This window comes from Trematomus bernacchii, unplaced genomic scaffold (assembly GCF_902827165.1).
Source record: "Trematomus bernacchii unplaced genomic scaffold, fTreBer1.1, whole genome shotgun sequence".
NCBI lineage: Eukaryota > Metazoa > Chordata > Actinopteri > Perciformes > Nototheniidae > Trematomus > Trematomus bernacchii.
In genome coordinates, this window is record NW_022988043.1 from 4,031,266 (window position 1) to 4,056,075 (window position 24,810).

Below are 24,810 nucleotides of genomic sequence, written 5' to 3' on the forward strand. Positions count from 1 at the left end.
CCTCGTTATTTTCTCCACTCGGTGGCATGTCATTTAGCTCCACCATTTCCTTCTCTTCAGGCTACTCCCTGCTCTTTATATGGTTATAGATGAGCTTTGCTGGAGCTGAGGAGTGCAGCGGAAACGGTTTTCACTGGCAGTAAATTAGCTTTATGGTCCTTTTCTGTCACTGACTGCTGTATGTTGGTGCTGTGGTGAGGAGCTGTGGTTGATGCATACTAAAGCAGGCCTGTGGGAGATCAGCTTCCCCTTCACACACCCTCTTCCTCCCATAAAATGACCCTGCAGATCAGGGATCAGTCTTCTAACAGATCCTAAACCCCCGGCCCCGCCTCCTCCCATCGCTCACCTCTCATGGCTAATGAGAGGAAGACTCTGCGGCATCACTGCAGGTATACGTCTGCTCTCATTAGCATTTAAACAAGGCCAGGAGGAGGAACGGCTGCAAACACTGTTTGTGTGGCATCATTTAACATTAGATTCTGAGTCCTGTTGGATTGTAGAGTCTGTGGTTGGGAAGGCTTGATTGAATATTTAATTTAAAAGGGGCAGTGTAGTGGCTATGATACTGTGAAGCCGCCCTGGGACCGTAGTTTCGTAAAAAAAAAAAAGTCGAGACTTGCAGTTAGGCATGAACATAAGATAAAACATTAGATAATAAAAGAGGCCTCATTATGCTTTTGAGGGTTAAGCCTTTCCTGTAGTGTGTTATATAAGTTTGTGTGCATGTAAATGGTCTGCAAAGGCTACAATCCCAAAGTTTCTCTCCCTAACCAAACAGAGCAGACTGGGCTCTGGTTTCAGAGAGGGTGAAAAGAGGTGCTGCGGTACAGGCAGTATGAGAAAATATACTTTTTTGAACACTAAAGCATGTAAATATGTCAGTTTAGGCATAATAATACAAATATGAACCTGAAAATTACAATAATATGTTTTCTTTTCAAATGAACTATTTCTGCCCTTAATTTTAACCCAACTTCAAGTAAACCTTTTAGTTTTCTGGGGTACAAATTTGACACTAGACGTATTAGCTGAAATAATAGTTTACTTAATAATACAGTTGTGTTTAATTCACAGTAACAATCCACTTGGAACAAACCATCATTTACAAAAATAAAGTACAAGCAGTAATGTTTTTCAGAATAAAAGCCCTCATTCAGGGAATACCAAGTTCACAAGCGACATCTGATGTTCCTCTGGTTTAGTCTAGATAAAGAATATTGATTGTCATGTCTGGCATGAGTACTAAAATGTCACATTTAATGTTTACTCCACAAGTAAATATTGCACTGTCCCTCCTATAAAAGAAAGACAGACACTACAGTAGCTGGACTACCAGAATATAATGTAAACAGCTCCAGGGGCAGGGTGGCCTGTTTATGACTCTCTGGTTGATCACAGATATGATCTTCATTATACTCACAGACCTCTGTCCCTCTACGGGAAATGGCTTTACAACTCACAGATATTCTAAGACAATTACGTTATTTGAGTAGTTCAAATATTGTTATTTTACAAATTTGGCATCTCAGCGAATCCTGACAGATGTGAGCCATTTATAGTGGCGCCAACATCTCAAGAAATGTAAACTTATCAAATGGTATCATCTTACTTAATTGTTATTTCTTTCGTCTCAGTCATATGTATGGACATTATATTGTAGATAATACCCCTGTGACATCAGGAATGGCTACATCAAGGTATGGACATTTTAAATATGCAATGTAAGTCTGACCATAGCACCAAACAGAAGCACATTGTTTTGTGTAAAGGGACCACGGCAACGATTGGAATAATATTATTTTGTACAGGCAGTGTACTCTGAAATGTGCACCGGGATTTCATATACTCAAGGTGGGATTAGATAAATGTCACTGCTATTGAAGTGAGAAATTGCCTCAATATAATACAAAACGTTGATAAAAGCAATATCAAAACACATTACATTCAGGTACTGTAGATAACAAAACAACAAGCTTTTTGCATAAAAATGTGCGACCCTGACTGAGGTCCTGTACAGTATCTCAAAATATAAAAGCTTCTTTTCACATTTCACAACAAGTGGATGCAGGCAGGCCATGCAAGAGATTGCTTGTTATCTACATGAAAAATAATCAGATCATGCTCAAAATCCCCCCTCCCTCCCCTTTATTGTCAAGTATCATAATCTCTCTCCGGCACTGTTATAGTTGGTGGCACTAAAAAGATTAAAAGTGGCTGAATTCCCTCTGCTTTTTCCTGCAAGTACTACAAATCTGGATGAGGTTGCAGCCTCTGGCCACTTTTACTCCCTGACAAACAAGGGGGAATATTTTATGTTCACAGGTATTTTTACAGGATGCTTGCCCCCCCCCCCCCATTTCAAAGATTAGTAGTGGATCCCAGTGTTTGTCGAGTCTAGGGATTCAGAATGACACTGGTGCTGTCCTCTGTCTCTCTGCGCTGGAAGGTGGCGTGAGCCTGCTCCAGGTCGTCTATCACCGCCAACAGCCGAGCGGCGGCGCTCTGACCTGGCTTCATCAGCTGCACGTTGCACTCTGCACCATCTGTGAGGCAGAGAGGGTACGATGCTCATGATGATAACACAAGGACATAGACATTCATACAAATCCTTTCACCACGGCAGAATAATGTAAGGTTTTGATGCAGCCTCACCTGGGTGAATGTCAGGGCTGATGTTTTCTTTACTGCTGGACGTCTGATGAGAATCTGGCATCTCCAAATATTTTTTCCTGCAGAATTCACCAAAGATGATATAAGCTGAAGCTGATTAGTGTTTTCATAGAGTTTCAGTAATGCATTTGAATGTTTTGTTAAGCAGCAGCAGGGCACTCTTGTGCAACATTGACCTCTAGTGTACAGTAAGAGAACTGCACCCAGGCTAAGGATGTTTCCAGAGTGTGTTCTGCACCGACCTGAGTTTGTCTCTGCCCTGCAGCAGCTGCTTGTATATGGTCTGCGTCTCGACGTCTGGATCCAGCGGGTCACTCCAGTCCCCCAGAGTCACAGCGGAGTGGGTTTTACTGCAGCCTGTAACTGAGAGCCGGCATTTTATTCAACAGTGATGCACTACATATGAACTCCCCTTAGTACATCATTTATATTATTATTATTATTATTATTTATAATCATATTGCTTGCTATGGACACTGATCCTACAAAGCAAGTCAAAGTATAATTTCTTTAAGCACCATTTCTTTTTTACCTTGATTTTGAAATTGGCAAGTTTAGATAAAGATAGATATAAATAGAGAATTGTATTTGAATCGAATGTCCCGAAGAATCAAAATCGAGATACCAAAAGATTGACATCCCATGTGTCACAGAACAACAAGTGTGTACATTTGTTATGTTAATAGCCTTTGTCAAAAACATGGCAGCTACAAATTGAGGGTTTACTCATTAAAAATGGATCACCAGGAGCTCATTGGACTCTGAGACCAGATGCAACAGGAATCATGCGTGAAGCTCCTTAGTGCATATTGATGGACTGCACTGAGATGATGTTAATTCCTGGCATCTTGGGTGTTATTCATAAATAGGTTAGATAGTTACACTACATCCTAAATCCTACAGTAAGGATTAAAAAGTGTGTGCGGCTTTAAGAAGTCATGAAAGCAGGATTACCAGCGCGGTCCGCCTGCAGGCAGCAGGTCCACTTGCCGCTGCGATGAGCCCCCGGGTGGAAGGAGGGCAGCATGCGCTCGTTGTAGATGCTGACCTTCCTGATGGCCGACAGCCACTGGTTCAGCTCATTCACATTCTACACAGACACAAAGACACCATTAACTTGGTGGTCTATTAAAGTCATACTGAAATCAAAGCAGGAAAAGGTGACTATCCAAAAGTAATTAATTTATAATCCTTAAACAATTACAGTAAATTGTCAATAAATAAATGTTCATGATTATACCTTAAACTATCAATTAAAGAGCAAGATTATTCAATTTTTTACAGCAAATACATTATTAGCAACATTGTATTTGATCTGAAGGGTTACTGTGACACAGCCACATGTTAACAAAGTAGTGTAAAAACACAATTATTTCAGAAGGCCCTATTATGCTTTCTAGGGATTCCCCTTTCCTGTAGTGTGTTATTTAGGTTTGTGTGCATGTAAATGGTCTGCAAAGGTTAAAATCCCAAAGTTCACACCAGAGGGAGTTTCTCTCCCACACACTCCTGCCTGAAATGCCTCCATTGGACTCCTTTGATTACTTCTGTGAAATAGTGATGTCACTATGTTACAGAAGTAATCAAAGGAGTCAAATGACACTTGTGCTTTTATTGGCTAGTGCTCCAACACATCACAACAGGGCCGGCCATTTAACCAATCAGAGCAGATTGGGCTCTGGTTTCAGGCAGAGGGTGAAAAGAGAGATCTTTTCGTCACAGAAGAGGCACAAAATAGAAATATGAAGCATAATAGGGCCCCTTTAAATCTGTGCCAAATCTTACAAAAACAAAAACATTTTCACAAACAACTGAGAACGGTCAAGAACTTTGTTGGCGTCTGACTTGTGTCAGTACCAATACACCTTGCTCTGGATGTACATGGTGTGAAGCTGTCCCTCGTTGTCCTGGGTGATGACCTGCATTACATTCTGCTGCTGAAAGGCATTTTCATCCACCCTCTCCACGGCACACACGCACTGAATGGGGATTGAAGAGCGCACCTGCAACAATTCAGCCACAAACCACCACACCAATTAACGTAAGTATGCAGCAGGGTATGGGTGGATCTTGCTTTCGCCTTGTGGTGTACACGTGAAATAAAAGTGACATTTGATCAAAGGGCAGTGTCTAATAAAGAGGATTTTTTTTTTGCACACATTACACTAAGGGAAACAGAGTGATACGAGGAGGAAGATGAGATGAGCGTCGCAGGAAAGGCCACTTTAAAGTGTAAATCAGCCACTTCCAATGGGAGCTTGTTTCACTGAGACTGGAGTGCTCCAACATTGAGGAAAGGGGCCAGGACATTGTCCTCAATCTGATTTGCAATGTTAGCATGAATATCCACAGCCTTCAATTACCCCTCGCCTTTATCCTGGTCACACAAAGCCGAGACTGGCTCAAAGAGAGAGCTTTTTACTGGGCTTAGAGAGAGCCTGCTCCCTCTCTGGCTGGTGAATAAGAGGAGATCATTATCACAAGGTTAGGCCCCACATGGTAATAACACTAATGATGTGCTCACAAGGAGATGAACACAAATACAATAAAGCAACCCGGGGATGTTTCCTCTTTTTCTATGAGCCTTGTTGATAAACATCCTTCAGAAGGGAAGACACGGGGACTGATACATCATCAGAGTGCATATCAGTTTCTAAGAATGGATGGGCCGCTTTCACATGACTTTAACTCAAAGTTGACGTTATCTTTTTGCAGCTTATGTCTCAGACAAGAAGAATAAATAGGCAGTCATTTGGCAGACTTCACTTGTGTTTTGATCCAGGTGTCACAGAAGTAGACACATTTAAGAACACTACTTAGCCAAATGATTTTAAATACTTTTTGTCAAAATATCTAATGAAGTTTATACAAACATATAGAAACACAATATAATGCTATACTGGCTTAGGACCTACCTGCCACTCAGGCGTCTTGGCGTAGGACAGCGTCTCACTGGTTAACCAGAAGTAGCGTTTCTTATAAGCAAAGCGGGACAGCAGTTGAGGTCCCTCTGCCTTGTGTTTGTGGAGGAACCCCTCTTTAACTGTGACCGAGGGCATGAACACAGCCCTCTGTGGCACCTCAGACACTGTGAGATCAAGGAAACAGTGTTATAAATGCAGAGGGACACTTTGCAATGTAATGGCATGTTGATCCACACAAGGTGGTGCTGCGTCAATAAACAAACGGAGCCTGTTTCATTGTTAAACTACAGTACAAGACTTCATTTTGTTCTGAAGTCGCCTCCTGCTCCTTCATCGCCACATGAAAGAGGGCTTCAAAGAGGCGTGACAAGCGTCCACTTCTGTCCAACAAATCCACCTGAAGAGCATTAAATGTCAAACTGGCCTTTAAGAGAAAAGAGTGGGTGTGATGTGCCGGAGGCGGCTGAAACACGATACATCAGAGGGGGAAGAAGTTTCACAACAACAGCTTGACTGACAGAAGAAAGCCGCCCAGACATGTCGGATAACCAGTGTGGCGTGTACAAACACCTGCCGGCGTCTCCCTCCAGCTCCCTGCCAGCTCACTAACCATGTCATCTCTTGTCTAGTCTTCCAGCTAGTTATGAATATTTCACCACTACAGTATTGTTTTTCTTAATCTTAATATCAGCTGTGAGCGGCCACGCTAGCAGCTGGCCTGCGGCTGATCAGCCCAACAGCATGACATGCTTTCCATTTAGGTTTAGTGGTGTGTTCACTATCGTCAGCCTTACCGATGTCATGATCTATGTCGATCAACTTGTCGAGGAAGTCTTTGACGGAGGCCACACTGCGGAGGATTATGGGATGTAGAGGCGCCATCCACTGCTCCTTTCCGTGACCCAGCTGAAGGCCCAAGTTCCCGACACTTTGCAATGCCTGGCGACCACAGAGACACAGTCAACACTCGCATCTTCAGCACATCAAATCCGTACTAACCGTTAGAACTCAGTATGAGTGACTGCATTTCTCAAAGTGGGAGATCAAAAGGGTGCCTGGGGGCCAAGCATGCTGTGAGGCCCTTTGTCCGGCCCACACCTGGCCCCGGGCGAGGAGGAGGTTCCTCTCTGATGCTGGGCTTTGAACCGCAGACTGGTTGTAGCACACACAGAGGTAAAAATAGCCTGTTCCCTTTTTACTGTAGAGGACCCATGGCAACAGCACTTCAGCACCATGGACAGCAACCACAGAACCCACACATGTGAGAAAAACAAGGTTTCACTTTCCTTCTAATATGTGACCATGACACAGTCATTTTCAATCAAATGGAGGGAGTTTATGTTAGCGACAATTGTGGAAAAGGAACAAGGAAATACAAAAAAATTGTAATTTGATCTATTTCACCATGATTTTTGAGCGGGGCATAATGTGAGAAGCTATTGTTCAAAGTTTTTTTTTCTCAACGGCACTGAAACACGCCAAACACTTGGTGTAGTAATGAAGCAATGTGTAAGATGTGCTGTGTTTTATATTGAGTTGTCACAAATCTAATTCTGTGTACAATAAAAATCAATTGCATCCTCTGGGATACTTGAACAATGTTATAGGAATAGAAAACAGGGTATTTTTAGAGCATTCTTGCCTCTATATGTTCATAGTTCACCAATTCAATCCCCAGGAAGTACAGTTTTTATATTAAATTAAAAGTAACTGACGAATAACTGCGTGATGTAATTAGCTCACAAGATAAACAATAGTTCAGCGCTTTATTTCCTGTTTTTGGCATGCTGACTGCACGTACAGTACAAACATCTTTTGCATTCCTGCTTCATATTTATTTGTTGAACACTTGCAAATCGAAATCCCTCACTGTTCGCTGACAGCATGTGGCCTCGCTTCCAGTGCATCCACCACTTTACGACTTGGTTCTTTTCAGTGATTAAGTGCGAAGTTTGGAATAAATTATTCATAGCCATGTCTGTGCGTATGTCTGCGTTGTGAATCGTACCTTGGCCAGCAGTAGCAGCGTTCTGCTTGTACGCGTATCAGCGTGCTGATCCCTCAGCTGGAACAGTTTAGGTGTGAGGATTGCAGGGGCAAAAAATCGCAGGAAAAAGAACCCACTGATGGCCAGATACTTCACATCCTGTTAGAAAATAAAGTTAACAGCTGTGTCTGAAAACAAAACATGAAATAGTCATTTAAAGAGGCCCTGTTACGGCCCTGTGTTATATAGATATTGGTGCATAAAGTGACATCACTATGTAACACTCTCGCTTCTATTGTGTAGCGCTCCAACAAATTGTACGTGCTAAGGGGCGGGACATCTCTAAGCGATTGACCAATCACAACAGATCTAACCAATCAGAGCAGACTGGGCTCTGGTTTCAGACAGAGGGTGAGAAGGGGTGCTGCAGCACAGGCAGGATGAGAAAAATAAAGACCTTTTTAAACATTAAATGTAAACATGTCCCATTAGGGGCACAAAATACAATAACGAAACCTGAATATGAGCTTAATAGAGTGCCACAGTGACGCGTCCTAAAACCCGGAAGTAAACTCCTTCCGGTTCCTTCGACAAAAGCCAATGCAATTTCTCCATAGGATTTTGGAAAATAGCTCGAAATAAGGTCTGTGGTTGACACACATTGAAGAGACAGATCACGTTTTGTTCAGCCGGATAATCTCCACATGTCTACCCTACTTTTATAACTTTCGAATCATAAATCTATCGATTCGATTTATGATTCAAAAATGATAAAAGTACCCTTACTTCCGGGTTTTAGGACGCGTCACTGTGGCACTCTATAGGGCCCCTTTAAATGTTTAGATGGCAAATACATAAACAATGCAGATACATTAAAATACCAACAGCTGTATTTATTCTTGTTTTGTTTTGCTCCAAACTGACCTCGTTCTCAGGTTCAGCAAATTGCTCCTCCACTCTCTTGTGTAGCTGTTTGAAGGCCACTCTCATCACAGGAGGACACTGATCGACTGAGCCCACGATTGATTCAATGATGCTGGTTAAGTAGCTCTGAAGCATCTCCACACTGCTGTCCCGCACCTCTGCCTCTGACACTGCACCCTTGAATGAGATCCGTCTTCAGGGAGAAAGAAAGATGGTGTAAATGACTGAAACCCTGTGTCACAAAATGATAGAGTAGGATCAATCCAAACACCTTGTTTTGTGTATAGCTATGGCTAGATAACAATGCCTATAACTGTTATCCCCTCTGTTCCTGATGATGTCATTATAGTGAGAGCTTGCTGTGAGATTAAGCGCTGAATTGAATATGTACGGGGAGATATATAAACATAGTGGAAAAAACAAGGTGATGGCAGGCAGGTCCACTGCAGACAAGGAGCACATTAGATCCTCGATCTCCCTCCATGTCGGAGATAGACATCTCAGGGGGCTCGAAGCAGTTGCCAAGCAACAGCCTTCCCCCCCTTTTTACATTCCTCTCTTTTCCAATTTCTCACATTGATGTCTTCCTCCCTGGGGAGAAGTGTAAAGTAGTGGGCAGTCTCCTGTGGCAGCTTTTCTATTTGACCATTTTAACACATAGATTGTAAACTACAGGCATTTGTGGCTTAAGACAAGCCCATGTGAAGCAGATCTGGAGTATGTTTAGGTCTTTCTTACCTCGTGCGGTTCAGGTCGATCTTACATGGGTCCAGCTCAATGTACTTCTTCTCGTCAAAGATGCGGTTGATGATGGGCTTCAGCACCTCGTGCAGATACAGCATGCCAACAGCCTGACAGCAGAAACATACCATATGTCGAGTAACATCTCATCTGTGCTTCTATATGTGTAAATGTGCATCGTACAAAGAGTAAACAAGGTACAGTGTGATGCAGCAAGGGGACCATTAGAGATGTATCTACTCAGTGTACATGTTAGGGGATAGGGAATGTTGAGGAAGGAAATAGCAAAGATTTATTAAAAGGTTAGAAATAATTAACAGCCAGATTATGATTGCACTCACATAAGAGACAGAATAAATCAATCACGTAAAGGTCCTGAATGAAATAGAATATAAAAAAGTGATATGTTAAAACAATTTGATGAGAGATACACACCTTCATGAACTGTTCCATGGCTTTGGAGGAAAGTGAGTTGGAGCGAAATAAAGTGTTTGGATCACCTAAAAGAACCAAACAGAAAAAGAGATAATAAAAAAACAATTACCCATTGTTTTTGTTGCTGCTACTACATTCCTTTTTATGCTAATTAAATCAGTGCACTGCCATTAGTACTATTGTTTTGTTCTGGGTAGCATGACTTGACTCGATTACAACAACAACATTGCTTTGTGTAAGCCTGTGTTGCAGACTGTCAATACATGATCCTTAATTCTCTCTTTTGTTGGCTGCCTAATGCTTGATGTATATTTAGAAACAGAAAGAAGGATCCCACCACTGTATTTATAGCTCCTAGTGAGTGCAATGAAGCAACTTGTAAGCTTTCACGGAGATACTCATTAGGGACATAATCATGCTTGATTGAAATCACTAGTAGTGCTTCATTTAATTCACTAAAACCTATAAATACATCGCGTGGATCAATTCACTATCAGGCTTTTAATGAGGCATGTTCATGCTTTCTTTTCTTTGTGTACGTTACCAGGAATTGATCTAGTTTAGAAACAGAGAGCCCACTTATATCCTTTTCAAGAGGCCCTATTATGCTTAGGGGGGTTTTCCCTTTCCTGTAGTGTGTTATATAGGTTTTTTGTTGAAGGGGCGGGACATCTAACCAATCAGAGCAGACTGGGCTGCAGCACAGGCAGTATGAGAAAAATAAAGAGCTTTTTGAGCATTCTTTTTCTTTACCCCAGAGCCAAACTTTAATGTCTGGCTGCGTGCGCCATCTATTCCTGATCAAGCAGTTACCAACCGGATCATGTGGAGTTGCTATGGAAACGTGGGCACTATGCTTATTACCTCAAACTACACAAACTAAGCAGAACCCCAAAGACTGGAGAACAAATCTGTGAGAATTAGAGACAGGGATTTGCGGAGGCAAAAACATGACTAATACATACCACACAGAGAAGCCATGAAAAGACTGTAGGGTGGGTAAATAATTGGCTTCAGGGTAGTAAATACAGTGCTGGTAGACATGACCTGCCCACACACACAACATGAATGTTCTGAGACCTTAATGTCAATTCAGAGTTTAAATAGAAGCAGCCCTCAGAAGGTCGCTGGAGAGCGCAGCAATAACTCTGACTAACACAAATACTGACTAATAGAGATACACTTCTTACACACACTGGGTATTATCTAATCCATTTTCTGACATGAGAAAGGATTTGAACAAATATTTGCAGGCATTCAAAATGTTTTATCTTTGTGATAAGAGTACTTTACAGTTTACACACTGGAGCCATTAGGGCTGCCACCTCTCAGTTGAATAGTCGTCTAATTGGTCGTTTTGGTCTTAGTCGACTAAGATTAAGAAATGTTTTATGCTTTCTTCACACTGAATTAATTATTTTAAAAAAGTACATATCTCTGGTAAACACAACATTTGAAGTGGAGCTTTTGCATGATTCTTTTGGGAGGATTTCAATTTACAAATCTGTCAATTAAATCTACTAAATACCTATTAACGGCTCTGATAAGTGCGGTCACAATCAGACTTTAACTACACAACAATCGTGGCCAAAAGATAACCATAGTGTTGCAATATCTATAAAAAGTAAAAATATATATTATGTATTGTAGTTAAATCCATCTTTAACTTTGATTTGTGTGCATTTTGTCTCTTATTTGGCAAATTAATTACACATTTCTTTGTGGTGTGTTGGGGTAGGGAGACAAAGCAAGAACAGAAAGAACCAGAATTAGTTTAAGACCTGTTGATTATTTACATAATATTCACATGTGTAGCATTAGTTTATATTGCAAAATCCTTAGTTCTGACCGTCAATAACCTAACATTTTAAATAGTTCTGATGTTGTGCCTTTAATCTTACTGGTGTTGTTGACCTCCCGGGTGTTGAGGTAATCCAGGAATGGCACCACCAGGCCCTGGCCCAGGTAGATCTTCACCAGAGTCATCGCCACATCCTGACGGCTTTCCACCGTGTTCACCTCCTCCAGCATGGTCAGAGCGCTGCTGTCCTCCACCTGCAGAGAGAGGACTCGGGTCACGATACTACTGACATCAACCAAGAGTCTGAAAGCCAACACTGATTTAGGTGGAGTAAAATGCATATCACAATAAATGTTACAGCAGCAGCAAATGGACAGTGCAGATAAAAAGGCAAACATAAGTATGCTAACATATTCAATAATAGAGCCAAGCACACACGATAGAAAACCAAATAAGTCTAAGGAGCAGCATTATACAAGTAAGTGAACTAGCAGTGGGGTAGTTACAATAATAAATGGTAAAAGATATTTGTAGAAACATGGCGACGTTGACCTCTGTAGGGGAGATGACTGACTCCACCAGAAGGTCAATCAGGGGCTGGTAGTACACAGACGGCAGGATCCGATCCTCCACCAGACGCACCTTCAGACGCAGCGCTCCCAGCTTGCCACTGGCAACAGAGCATAGATACCACAGAATTAAAAAAAGATATTTCCTGCACGCGCTGATCTTATCATGAAGTAAGCTAAATATATTCTCAAAAAGAATGTGCTATGTCATATGAAGGGTGAAAACCACAGATTTGAGTATAATTTCATATAATTCCTTTGTAATTGTAGTTATTATTGTAGGTTAAAGCACTGATATAAAAAAAAAAATAGTTAATAGTGATACTGAGGGTGTGATAAATGTCTGATGTCTGGTACATCTTTTAACAGTGTTACCGATGGAGGAATGACATTGTATATTAAGGAGTTAAAGAAAACTTTTAAAAAGGTATAGCTTTAACAGATAATGCCAGGGAATAGCTCTTGCATTGACATTACTTTAGAAAGTAAATCTATATCCATCTTCTACTCAGCAGTGTTCTCCACTCAATAAAAACCCTCTAACTCTGAGTCATTTTCAAATGAACCTCTCTGACAGTTTGGCAGATCACTCAGCTTTCTTTGATCTAAAATTATCTCAAAGAACAAATGCTGTCAGAGTCCTGGCTGTACACCTGTGAAAGCTCATTTAAAGGGGACCTATCATGCAAAATGCACTTTTGTACGTCTTTTATACATGAATATGTGTCCCCGGTGTTCCAGGGAACTCACCAAGTGTCAGAAAACACAACCCTCTCTATTTTCCTCCATACCCAAATCTCTAAAAAAGGGGCTTTAACGGATCTGATAAAAACTGATCCAGATTTGAACACTTCACTGACGTCACAGAAGTGGCGCTACGGCTATTGGGCCAACTCTCCACCTATCAGGGGAATGTGGGGTTGGGCCACGGCCGGCCATTGCCGCTCGAAAGCGCTGGAGACGCTGTAGTACATATGCCAGGCCTGTAAGTGGCGCTGTAGTCTGCCACAAAAGCAGCGAAGAAGACTTCCCGCCCATAGTTGCCATGGTTACCCTTCTGTTTATTCTCCGCTGTGGCTTTTTTTCTCCCTCCCCGAGGCAAGCGTTTGCTCCTGCTGCTGTAATTCAATGCAATCCCTCCTCGTCGAGGCAAGCACTGTAATTCTCTCCGGTTAGTCCACCAGCAGATGACAAACACCCACCTCTCCGCCTCTTCCAAGGAACGAGGGGACCGTGCGGCAGAGTTTCAGTTTCAGTTTCTTTCGCCGGTCAAGATGTCCGTTAAAGTTTAAATCTTCCGGACAAAATTAGAAAAGTGCCGGTCAAAGGTCTTCTTTGTTATTTATTGAGCTTTAAAACAAATGAATAACGACTCAAGAGGCCTATAATAATATAATAAAACACGGAGGACTGAGATCTTTTTTTCTCCCCCTCTTGACTTGATCAGAGCACGGCTCCCCTCTCCTGCAGGGGGGCGTGGTCAGCTGCAGCTCACAGAATCAGCCCCGTAGACAGCAAACAGCATATAGAGCGAAATGAGGCATGGCTAAAATGCATGATCTGTTTGGTATTTTGAAAACAGAAACGTATAAATATACCTTATATAGGTATGGCCCTACAATATATCATTTAAATATAGCATGATAGGTCCACTTTAAAATGCATGAAAGAAAGCACAGAGGGGGAACCAACACTTTCCTTGAGTGCATTATAAAAAATGTATTGTTGCTCAGTTCCAAAAGTTAAAAAGTTCCAAAAGCAAAAAGCTTGTCTCAGTTATACAAACATACAATGTAAACCACATTGGACAAACAAACACACCCATACTTCTCACCCAGCATCAACCTCATTGTTTCCCAAGGGAAGCAATCGAAACCAGCCCTCTAATGGAGGTGTTTTGTGCAAACAAGCAAAAGGGATTTCCACCTGAAGGATAAAATATCAGACGGAATAATAATATGGGAAAGACGATGAAGTTATCATAATATGAAATCTATGAATATGCAATACTATGATAATAACAGCAGTCTCACCTTTCCTAGGAAGTCATTCCTGCCCACCATGTCCCAGTCCCAGACCTCCACAGTGACCGTCCCCTCCTCCCTCAGCTCCTCCGGATCCAACTCCAGCTCCAGGGTCTCTCCCCAGTGAGGGAAACGGGTCTTCTTGATAATCTAAATCCCAGCAGGTTGTGGTGTTAGAGAACCTTTCAACCTTACATGTGAATACCAATTTGAAATCAAATGGCAATGACAATCAAATAACCATCAATTACAATAGCAGATAATGTGGCTCCATTAAAACCAATACATTATAAACACACAAACACAAACATGTAGAACTCACAGAGGTCTCTGCACTGTGGTTGTTGAAAATAACTCTTGTAAATGGATCCGAGGTTCCAGAAATGTCTCTTGGAGCCAAGTCTCTGCAGATGAAACCAGACCAATAACAACAGAGCTGATCAATACACTCAGATTACATGTTCTGCCACATAAATGACTGACTAAAGAAAAAGAAACAGCTTTCCCACTTGACCTTATACCTTCAAACTATTCACATTCATCTGAGCATGTTTGAATAACACAGTGTCGGGCTCTGATTGACATGTTCATTAGCGCCCGGCCTGAGAGGAGGAGATTGTAGCCGGGGACACACAGATGGGGCAGTGAGGGGTGTGATAGTGGCAGTATGACTCAGGAGGGGAGTGTGGAGGCCTGCGGAGTGATCGTGATAAGATTTCAGCACAGAAGCAGCGATGACACTAACAGGTTTCAGCTCCAGTAATGTAACTTCTGATTGATGACCAGTTTATTCAACTTTAAACTACATTAGCTCTTGCTCTGAGTCTTTCCTTCTGGTCAAACGCATGCTACTCTGATGTTTAGCCTGTCGCTTGTTTTCATCACAGCAGTGGCAGTATTTTACAGTTACCGGGCTTCAATGACTTGACATCGCAGGCTGATCTTCTCTGTATCTTTCAGGAGCTCCAGACTCAGGTGGATCTCTCCCTGGACTTCTTCATCAGGGTCCACCCTCGTCAGGTTCAGCCAGCAATCTAGTCCTGAGCAAAGAGAATTATTTCATTAATACAACACTTCCCACAACATGAAGAGAGCATCATAAACACATAAACTAACGATGCAAGTGTATGCAAGTCGTTTTGGATATAAGTGACTTAAGGACATGTAAAATGCACATTTTTATTAACAAATAATAGTTTTTTTTCTGTTCTGAAAAATGTATTGATCAACCATTGCTTTAGAGCCAAGTCAAAAATAGTGAATAACATCATTTTACTATGCTTTCAAATCCCCTGATGTGGCTGATTTTTGTATCTTTCTTTTGATTACTCAATACTAAAGTGAGCATTCTAAAGAGTGTTGATGGAGGGAACAACTTGAACTGAACTGAATGCACAAGGAAACCATAAAAAAAAATAGATTCTTACATTTTAAAGAGCATTGTGCGGTTCTTGATGGTCTGTAAATTATGTGATATTGTTTTGTCAGTCCTGTCACTTTCAATGTTCTTTTTGATTATTTCAGAAATATCTCACATAAGGGATGGAACAATGTCAAGGCCGGACAGTGAGAGCATTGCTGTGAGGGAGTATCTGACTCAGTGTAGCAGTGAATCACACGAGTGATGGCCGCGCCAGGTGGCTCTCAGGAGGACGCATCAGTATGCAGCACACATACCATGGTAAACACTTCGAGCTATTTCATACAAAAACAACAACATCTCGACATACCGTATTTTAAATGCCGTATGTCTTCAAGAAAGTGCTAGGGTTCATGCTGAGGTAAACACTGTGACTAAATCCTTGAATGCAAGAGCCTCTGTGAGAGAGCACATTAAAGTGTTTGAAGTCATTTGAAATGCTTTGGTTGTTTTCCTCATTTCACAGCGCTGCAGGCTTTTGCACAAAAGGATGGTTTGTAATTCACAATTTAAAAAAAAAACAGAGTTCATGTGGACAAGCACCTGGAGAGCCATTATAATATTTTATGCATCAATTTGAATGCTGATTTTATTGCCTGCAAGTTTACACAACCCCACTCTCATATAAATGTAAGCAAATCAAATGAAATGTGTGAGAAAGCACTGAGACACCGATTCCCAGAGTCTCCGTTTTAAAATGTCTCCTCAATCACTCTGACCTCTGATCAGGTCATGTGAAGCCGTGTGTGTTTAACCTATGAGCTTGGGTCATGCACCCATCCATATACAGATCTGTTAAGTCATACCTTTAGCTTGAGATCCAATGGCTTCTTTGCTCAACGTTATCTTTCCAATAACATCATCGTGGCTGCAGGGAAAACAAGAGATTACCAGATAGAAGATATTGGAAATACTATCAAAGTTGTATGAGGTGAATTTGAGGACAGACTGTAGAGTACTGACAGTCATAAGAGGAGAAGAGAAAAAAACAACCTTTAATCACTCAATCTGGACGGCCATCTGCCTGATGATGTTTGTTTATGCAAAGCTTAGGAGTTTTTTTTCCAAAACATTACACTGTACATGAGGTTAATGCTGGCTCATTCATGCCAAGTTAAGCAAACAGACATGGCTTGGAGGATCATAAATCTCCTCGCAAACTGAAGAGTAACGGTTAAATATGGGAACATTTTGATAAAGCATTGGATGGCAGTGTTACCCAATCGTGTCCTCGTCCATGACATGAAAGGAGAGCGAGTGGAAGCCCATGGGGAGGTGCAGCGTGTACTCCTCCCCCCAGAAAGGACTGAGGTTCTTCCACACTGTGGCGGTCCTGAAAAGAGAGGTTCCACATGCTTGTTAACCAGACCCTAAGGCAGAAAATATCACATGAATGTATGCAAAAATAGAAAACAGTAAATACAGGAGAAAATAAATGGTGGCAGCATCATAAGCCCCAGTTTATGACTTCATAAGTAACCTGAGAACAAACAGTTGTGCTTTCAATTATGTTAAAGAAAATACTGGGATTTGAAGATGATAAAACAGCAAGGAGAAAAATGAATAACATGTCTGCCTTTTATGTATCGGTCAACATTTTTCATTTTGTATGATATACTAGGTAGTTTTAGTTGTTTAAGCCCCTTAATAAAAAGTCTGCTGGATCTGCTCACATGCTTTGTGCAAACAGGCATTGCTCGTCTTTGAGGGATTTTAGAGTAAAAAGGTTAGGATTCCCTGCATCAAGCTTAATATGTTGTTGATGGGCTCCAGGTAGGTTTCAGTAAGCGTTCTGGGTAGCTCTTTATGTTTTTTTACAAGGGCTATTAAAGCAACAATTCTCCTATGAAGACAAAGCAGGGCTCTGTTAAACTTTAATACAGTTTGATTTCAATTGAAATGTGTCCATAACACGAAGTATCAAAAAAGGTTAATTACTGAAGGTTTGAATAGTTACCATTTAAGATTATGATTTTATTTATTTATTTTTTCCAATTGGTAAAACAGGTTTCATTACACTTAAGAAAGGGATCAAAAAGGTAACGCTTTAGTATTGTACCATTCATACATTTATTGTTAATAGTTTCGAAAGATTTCAAAGAATACTCCTAAGAACAGTTTCCTTATAATAAACCTTTCTGTCTCTAAGCGTGAAGTGAACCCATTATTTCCCACCACAATTTCCCAGCTACGTCAGCCATGGACATCACACTGGAGGAGTCAGTTGGCCAGTAACACTACAAGAACCAGATAATTAGTGAGAGTGTCTGCAGTGAATCATTGTGCCGTTCTCCCTAACATACCAGATGGAACAATAGCCACTGAATTCCGACTCACCATTAGTCACCACTGGGTCACCAGTCCCACCGTTCACCCACACACTAACCTCCTTTTCCCCTCTCTCTCTTCAAGTGAGGTTCTTACCCTCATTACCTCTGCCCGTCCTACCACCTGTCCTCTGGACCCATCCCCTCAAACCTCCTTCAGACTATCGCTCCTGATATTCTACCGTTTCTCACCCATTTCATCAATACTTCTCTAACTTCTGGTCACTTTCCAAACAGTCTCAAGGAGGTAAGAGCAAACCCTCTCCTAAAGAAACCCACTCTCAACCCGTCTGATGTTATAAACTACAGGCCTGTCTCTCTCCTCCCGTTCCTGTCTAAAACACTTGAACGCGCTGTCTTTAAACAACTCTCCTGTTATCTCCATCAGAACAACCTTCTTGATCCGCACCAGTCTGGTTTCAATGCAGGTCACTCCACAAAAACTGCTCTCCTTGCTGTCTCTGAGGAACTGCACACTGCTAAAGCAGCCTCCCTCTCCTCTGTCATCATCCTTTTGGACCTGTCTGCTGCATTCGACACGGTGAACCATCAGATCCTCCTTCGCACTTTCCAAGAACTTGGAGTTTCAGGCTCTGCACTTTCCCTCCTCACCTCATACCTCAATGACCGTACCTACAGGGTAACTTGGAGAGGGTCAGAGTCCGACCCTTGTCAATTATCTACAGGGGTCCCTCAGGGCTCTGTCCTTGGTCCCCTCCTCTTCTCTCTGTACACAAACTCGCTCTGAACTGTCATTAGCCCGCATGGTTTTTCATACCATTGCTACGCTGACGACACTCAATTAATTTGGTCTTTTCCCCGTTCTGAAACCCAGGTCGTCGCACGCATCTCTGCTTGTCTAGCAGACATCTCTCAGTGGATGTCTCAAGCTCAATCTTGACAAGACTGAACTGCTTTTTCTTCCGGGAAAAGATTGTCCCACTCTTGACCTAACAATCAACATCGGCCCCTCTGTTGTTTCCCCGACTCAGACTGCAAGAAATCTGGGTGTGACCCTAGATAACAAACTGTCCTTCACTGCAAACATCGCTGCAACAACCCGCTGCTGCAGATACACGCGTCCCCACCTGACCCAGAAAGCGACGCAGCTTCTGGTCCAGGCTCTCGTCATCTCACGCCTAGACTACTGCAACTCCCTCCTGGCTGGTCTACCTGCATGTGCCATCCGACCTCTGCAGCTCATCCAGAATGCAGCAGCTCGTCTGGTCTTCAACCTTCCTAAATTCTCCCACACCACACCGCTCCTCCGCTCCCTTCACTGGCTTCCAGTAACTGCTATAATCCACTTCAAGACACTGGTACTTGCGTGCCATGCTGTGAATGGTTCGGGCCCTTCCTACATCCAGGACATGGTTAAACTATACACCCCAGCACGTGCACTCCGGTCTGCATCAGCCAAACGACTCGCTGCACCCTCACTGCGAGGGGGACCCAAGTTCCCATCAGCAAAAACACGTCGGTTTGCTATCCTGGCTCCAAAATGGTGGAATGAGCTCCCCATTGACATCAGGACAGCAGAAAGCTTACACATCTTCCGGTGCAGACTTAAAACTCATCTCTTTCGACTCCACTTCGAGCAATAAAATGAAAAATAAAATAATAATAATAATTAACTTAGATACTAACTAAGTACTTATAACTAAGCACTTACATACTAACAAAGCACTTATATATTAACAAAGGACTGGCTTATCTAAAGCCTGTTGAGTAGCACTTGAAATTGTTTGGCTCTATGAAACCTAATGTACTTATATGATTCTGTTTTCTTCAAGTTTGTATCTTCTTGGTCGAATGCACTTATTGTAAGTCGCTTTGGATAAAAGCGTCAGCTAAATGAAATGTAATGTAATGAATTCACCCCATGTTCTTGCACACAGCAAACATTTAAAAAAAAAAAACAGGCAATAATCATTTTCTCTACTTTGGAGGATTAAATCATCTGTATTTTTGCGCTCACACTGAGGATCACCTCTGAACCAGCTCCCAGCATTCTCCTTGCTTACAGGAGCTCCCTGCAATAATTGATGCAGCCTCTCCATGGTTACCTGCGGGTGTTTTAAAGGCCACACCAGTATCAGGTTCTCTGTGGTGGAGGAGTCACGCTGTGGGCACCACCACCCTGATCATACACACTGCACCCGGGTTTACATATGCAGAGTAGCAGGAGACCAGCCAAAAATTAACAACTGCACATATCCCAACTGTGATGAAAGATATTCAAATATGGACACATAGACTGTAGGTAATATATTTCCTCCAGCTGTGACTCTGTATCAAAGTTTATTTCTTATGCACATCTTTATTTATAATCAGAGAGAACTCACCTGGCCACAACTTCATTATCTACTTTTACAATGCAGTATGGATCACTGGTTCCGGAGCTTAAAATGACAAGAAAAAGATTATGACAACATGAGATAATTTGCTTAATTTCCTTTTACGTTGTCTTTACTTCCTTCAATGTATCTAATTTACAGCAGACAAACTTTTTTCTTGTCCAATTAAAATGATACGCTTCTGTTAGACAATGTTAAAGCTGTATATTGTGAGAGATAAGACTTGACCACAGAAGCACATGCCATTCAGAAATTACTTACACGTCTTTGGCCGGGAGGTTCCTGCCCTCGACAATTCTAAAATAGAGAGATGTGTTTCTGGCCATTTTCAGTCGAGTGGTCTAATGGTCCAATCTCCCCTATGTTCCCATACGAGCTCTTATAAATACTGCTCTTCCCCTCCGCAAGTGAGTTTTCTTCATTTCACGGCACCTTCGGCGCGTGACAGCGCACAGCCCACCAGTAGCGCGCGACCCAGGCGCGCATGCAGCAACCAGTCAGTCAGTCAGTGACAGTGAGCACAGCAGGTTAGACAGTCTGTGGTTGAACCCTTTACAGTCTGTGGTTGAGCACAGTGGCCACAGTGTGGGCAGCTGGACTGTTTTCCTACTGGTTGCCTTTCAAACCAGCCACATGGTTGAATCGTCGGAAATGTCCATTCTGAAATAAATATGAACGAATAAACTGCAGCTCTAGAAATTACGTTTTCATACCTCACCTCGTTCACAATCATATTCTAATTGAGGTTATTGCATTTAAAGATACGCTGTCGTGCTAATTTATAATATCTGTATATGTATGGTTTTACCTTGGAGGTGTCTGTCCTCATGAGCGTCCCTTCTGTGATACAATGAGCCACCTGGTGGACACATTGAGCTACTGCAGACGTCTTTACAGACAGGCATCTTGACAGACAGCAATTGGGGTCCTCTTCTAAATTTGAAAGGAAGCTACATGAGCTACATCCATGCTAATACAAACACTCACTTATCCTATTTTTTGGGTAACTTTAACCGGTTTTTGTTAACGTACGAACATAGTCATATGTACGTTAGTCTCCTAAAGACAACTTACATACCGGTTTCTGTGATAAAATAGTTAAATTAACCAAAACTGGTAGGATAAATTCAGCCAGCTTTTACATTAGCTGAATGTGTGTATATGTTCATTCATGCAGTTAAGGAGATGGATGTTTATCCCGGAGTCACTGACGGCGATCCTGCAAAACACCAAGAAAGACATTACTACCTGTTATCTGAACTGCAAACCTTAGTTAAAGATTTACCAAGGTAACTTACCTTCAAGGGAGATTTCCTTCAACCAACTCAGATGTCACTTTCAGTCTGAGGGGCGATATAAAACTACATCTTGATGTTTGTAATTGTTTTTCTCCTTGGCTAGCTCCTTCCAGCAGCGGCTGTCCTACAGCACGCTGGGTGACCTGGCTCTGGCTCTCATCGATGGGACGGTCTATGAGATTGTTCAGGGGCTGCTGGATATTCAGCACCTTACAGAGAAAAATCTGTACACCCAGAGGCAAAAGCTGCACAGTGAACGCCAAGGTGAGTGCTCTACCTTTCTCTCTAAGAAAACATGCTGTTACTGATGAGGCCTGCTCCAAGAAGCAAGTTTATGCCTGTACCCTGGATAATAAAATATATACAAAACCCTGTTCTCCAAATGTAGCTTTATATAATAACAAACATATTTCAGGCTAAAATAATAATCTTATTTTTTTTTCATCCAGGCAATTTGATTCTTTAAAAGCAGTTTAAGCATTGATTTGTAAATCCTTGATAAAGTTATCATGGGGAGAAGTGTGCTCTTATTTTGAAATAAAGGCGAAATGACTGAAGAGTTGTAATCATGATTGGCTGAGTAATGTTGGTGCGTGATTGGTGAGGTTGAGCCAAACACTTTTTAATAAGCCAGCTTTGAAATTGAAATCTTGCTTGTATCTCCTTTTTAAGATATTTTTCAATTGCATAAACACATTTCATGAGTTCTGCAGTTGTTCAATTTAGTGACAGATTCTTATTTTTTCTAGGTAAACTAAAGGACAAACAGTATGTTCTTGCTCCATTGGTATTTTTAACAGCTGATCTTTGTTTGAGTTTTTGCCTTTTTAGGTCCTTTTGCAGGTTTTGGCTAAAGGACTAGTTTTTTGACAGATATATAAATACATTTCGAGATTAAACCAGCTTGGAATTTAGTGAAAATCACGAGATGCATGTCAAATTGTGTACCCTCAAATCAAAACTATGTCAAGTACAAACATGCTTCAATGAACTGGTCCTAAGTGTATCATTTTAATAGTAAATGTTAGTTGTTGTTTTTTTCGTTTGTAGCATTCAAACAAGACCTTCTACGAAAACACAAGGATGCTCTGCAGACATGCAAGTCTCACAACCTCACGCTTCTGAAATCTAACCAGCAAGCAGAGCTAGAGGTAAGGCATTACCCTGATTCCTCTGAGTACTGAAAGGACTATGGTATTTGCTATTTTATGATTGTTTTACTTAGTTTTGTGTTTTGTTATCAGGCTCTGGAAATTCGGGTGCGAGAGGAACAACGGGTGATGGATAAAAAGATTGTAGCAGAAATGGATCAGAAAGTGATAGACCAGCAGAACACCTTGGAGAAGGCGGGAGTCCCTGGATTTTTTATCACCACCAATCCTCAGGTTAATGTCTATACTCAATGCAGATAAAAAGCATACTACGGTAGTGTAGCATTGAAAACTTGCTCTTTATGATGCAGCAAATGTCCAGCAGATGGCGATATATGTCCTGATTTACTCTTTTAAACTCTTATGTGTTATTTCAGGAGCTGACAATGCAGATGAATCTACTTGAATTGATCCTCAAGCTTCAACAAAAGGAGTCACAATATTGAATCCCTTGAAAAAGAGGCCTAATTTTGCCAAAAGAGGTGGCTGAAAATTTCATGCAAAGGCCACTGACTACATATGCTCACAGTCCAGTGAGATTTAACAATGGTCGACAAATTGCATTGTGCTCTTTAACAACATGTTTATCACTTGTTGTTATAAGGGTTGTAATCACCATCAGAACCTGTAGAAGACGACTGGTTCTCGAGGGTGAGATGATTGCAGACCTGGGAAGAGAGCAGTAGCAGGTGGTGAAGAACATCAAATTGTTAAGCACTTATCTGCCATGTCACACATCGTGAAATTAGGAAGTTGATGTGTTCCAATTCCTTTACAGACCTAGTGTATACATATTCAAGCCAAATGTTGATGAAGCAGATTGCCAGAAATGATATAGTTGAGCATCAATGTGTAACTTAAGGACACAGAAATTGCGGCACCTGGGATAATTGATTTGACCTTTCAACAGTGAAACGCTCCATAAGGGCCGGATGATACCTTTGTATCAAGTGACAGTGTTTTGAACACTTTATTGTTTATTTATTTGAACAGTATTGTAATACAGTTCCTTCATTTTGTTTCTGATATTTTTGCAATTTTGCTACCTTATTTCACATAATATATTTGTTTTAATGTTTCTCTTTTTTAAGTTGCGTTGTTACTAGGGTGAGTTAACCCCCTTCTTATTTATATAGATTTTTTTAAGGTCAGTGTTGGCTAATGTTTTCAACGATGAACAATTGAATTCATGATATGATGTGTTTATGAACAAGAACAGTATGGATGGTATCAGTAAACACATGTAAGTGTTTATTTGTCCTTACTTAAGTATTTTTTCATAAAACACATATTTTAAAAGTCACTCAAATTGTCTTTGTCTTCTTCTGTAAACATTTCAACAGAGTCTAAGTCTGTTATCGTCAATCTCTTTCAGTAATTTGTGTACAACTGGGTTCCAAATTATTTAACTGGCACCCTGCCACTGCTCACTAATTAATGTAGAGCCAATTAAAACGTGCACCTGTTCACCTAGGGAGAAACAGAAAAAAGAAAAGAAAACTGACACAAAACAAGGCCCGGTCTGTCCAACTGAGATGGATTCAATCAAATGTGTTGATTTCATCCCACCTGGACTATAATTTCTTCATTATATCCATTAACATCATATGTGAACCATAGAGGCCCTGCTTGCTGCTGCTAAGGTGACCAGGTCCAACAGCAGGACTCCATTTATATCCTAATGTTCATTTTCTTAGTACCTACCAAATTGAAGATACTTATGATCCCATATACAGGCTCCTTTTTTGGTTAAAATACGTTTCTATTCTATACTAATGTGTCTTTATTGTAGGGCTCCTAGATTTTAATTTGTAAATAATCTTTCTTATTATGTTTATGTTATGCACTAATGCTTGTATATCAGAATCAGAAACAGGTTTATTACCAGGTAGGTTTACAAGTACGAGGAATTTGACTTAGTGTTGTGGTGCATACATAAAAGTAAAACAAGAATTAAAAGCACAGGTAGAGAACTAGAAAAATATTTAAAATAGTACAAAAATATAGTAAAATATAAAACAGTATTTACATTGCAATGGAATGAAATATGGAATAAAAATCATGAACATAAAAACCTACTTGGTAATAAACCTGATTCCTGGTCACTTAAAGTAGGTAAATACAGTTAACAGTTATTACCTATGCTGCCTGGCCGTTACATAATTACAGCATAGGATAA

General features: G+C 41.2%; 2 protein-coding genes across 3 annotated transcripts; one reads left to right on the forward strand and one right to left on the reverse strand.

The window, feature by feature from the left end:
- Positions 1–1,055: 1,055 nt before the first annotated feature.
- On the reverse strand, positions 1,056–21,064 carry LOC117472891 (rasGAP-activating-like protein 1). Of its 2 annotated transcripts, XM_034118329.1 has the most exons (22): positions 20,991–21,064; positions 20,444–20,842; positions 20,171–20,227; positions 16,718–16,831; positions 16,305–16,366; positions 14,989–15,118; positions 14,401–14,482; positions 14,088–14,228; positions 13,889–13,980; positions 12,038–12,155; positions 11,586–11,739; positions 9,685–9,749; positions 9,247–9,359; positions 8,509–8,701; positions 7,606–7,743; positions 6,392–6,536; positions 5,589–5,761; positions 4,539–4,676; positions 3,628–3,763; positions 2,916–3,036; positions 2,656–2,732; positions 1,056–2,546 (listed from the first exon to the last, which is right to left on the reverse strand). In XM_034118329.1, exons 2-22 carry the CDS (start codon positions 20,506–20,508, stop codon positions 2,398–2,400), a joined length of 2,463 nt encoding a protein of 820 aa, XP_033974220.1. In that variant the 5' UTR covers positions 20,509–20,842; positions 20,991–21,064; the 3' UTR covers positions 1,056–2,397. The 2 variants fall into 2 exon arrangements, with proteins under 2 accessions (XP_033974220.1, XP_033974221.1); XM_034118330.1 differs by lacking the exons at positions 1,056–2,546; positions 2,656–2,732; positions 2,916–3,036 and having other exon boundaries at positions 3,676–3,763; positions 4,555–4,676.
- dgcr6 (DiGeorge syndrome critical region gene 6) lies at positions 21,018–23,934 on the forward strand. Its single transcript, XM_034118332.1, has 6 exons — positions 21,018–21,185; positions 21,360–21,471; positions 21,584–21,744; positions 22,531–22,631; positions 22,725–22,865; positions 23,009–23,934. Exons 1-6 carry the CDS (start codon positions 21,137–21,139, stop codon positions 23,075–23,077), a joined length of 633 nt encoding a protein of 210 aa, XP_033974223.1. The 5' UTR covers positions 21,018–21,136; the 3' UTR covers positions 23,078–23,934.
- The last annotated feature ends 876 nt before the right edge of the window (positions 23,935–24,810 follow it).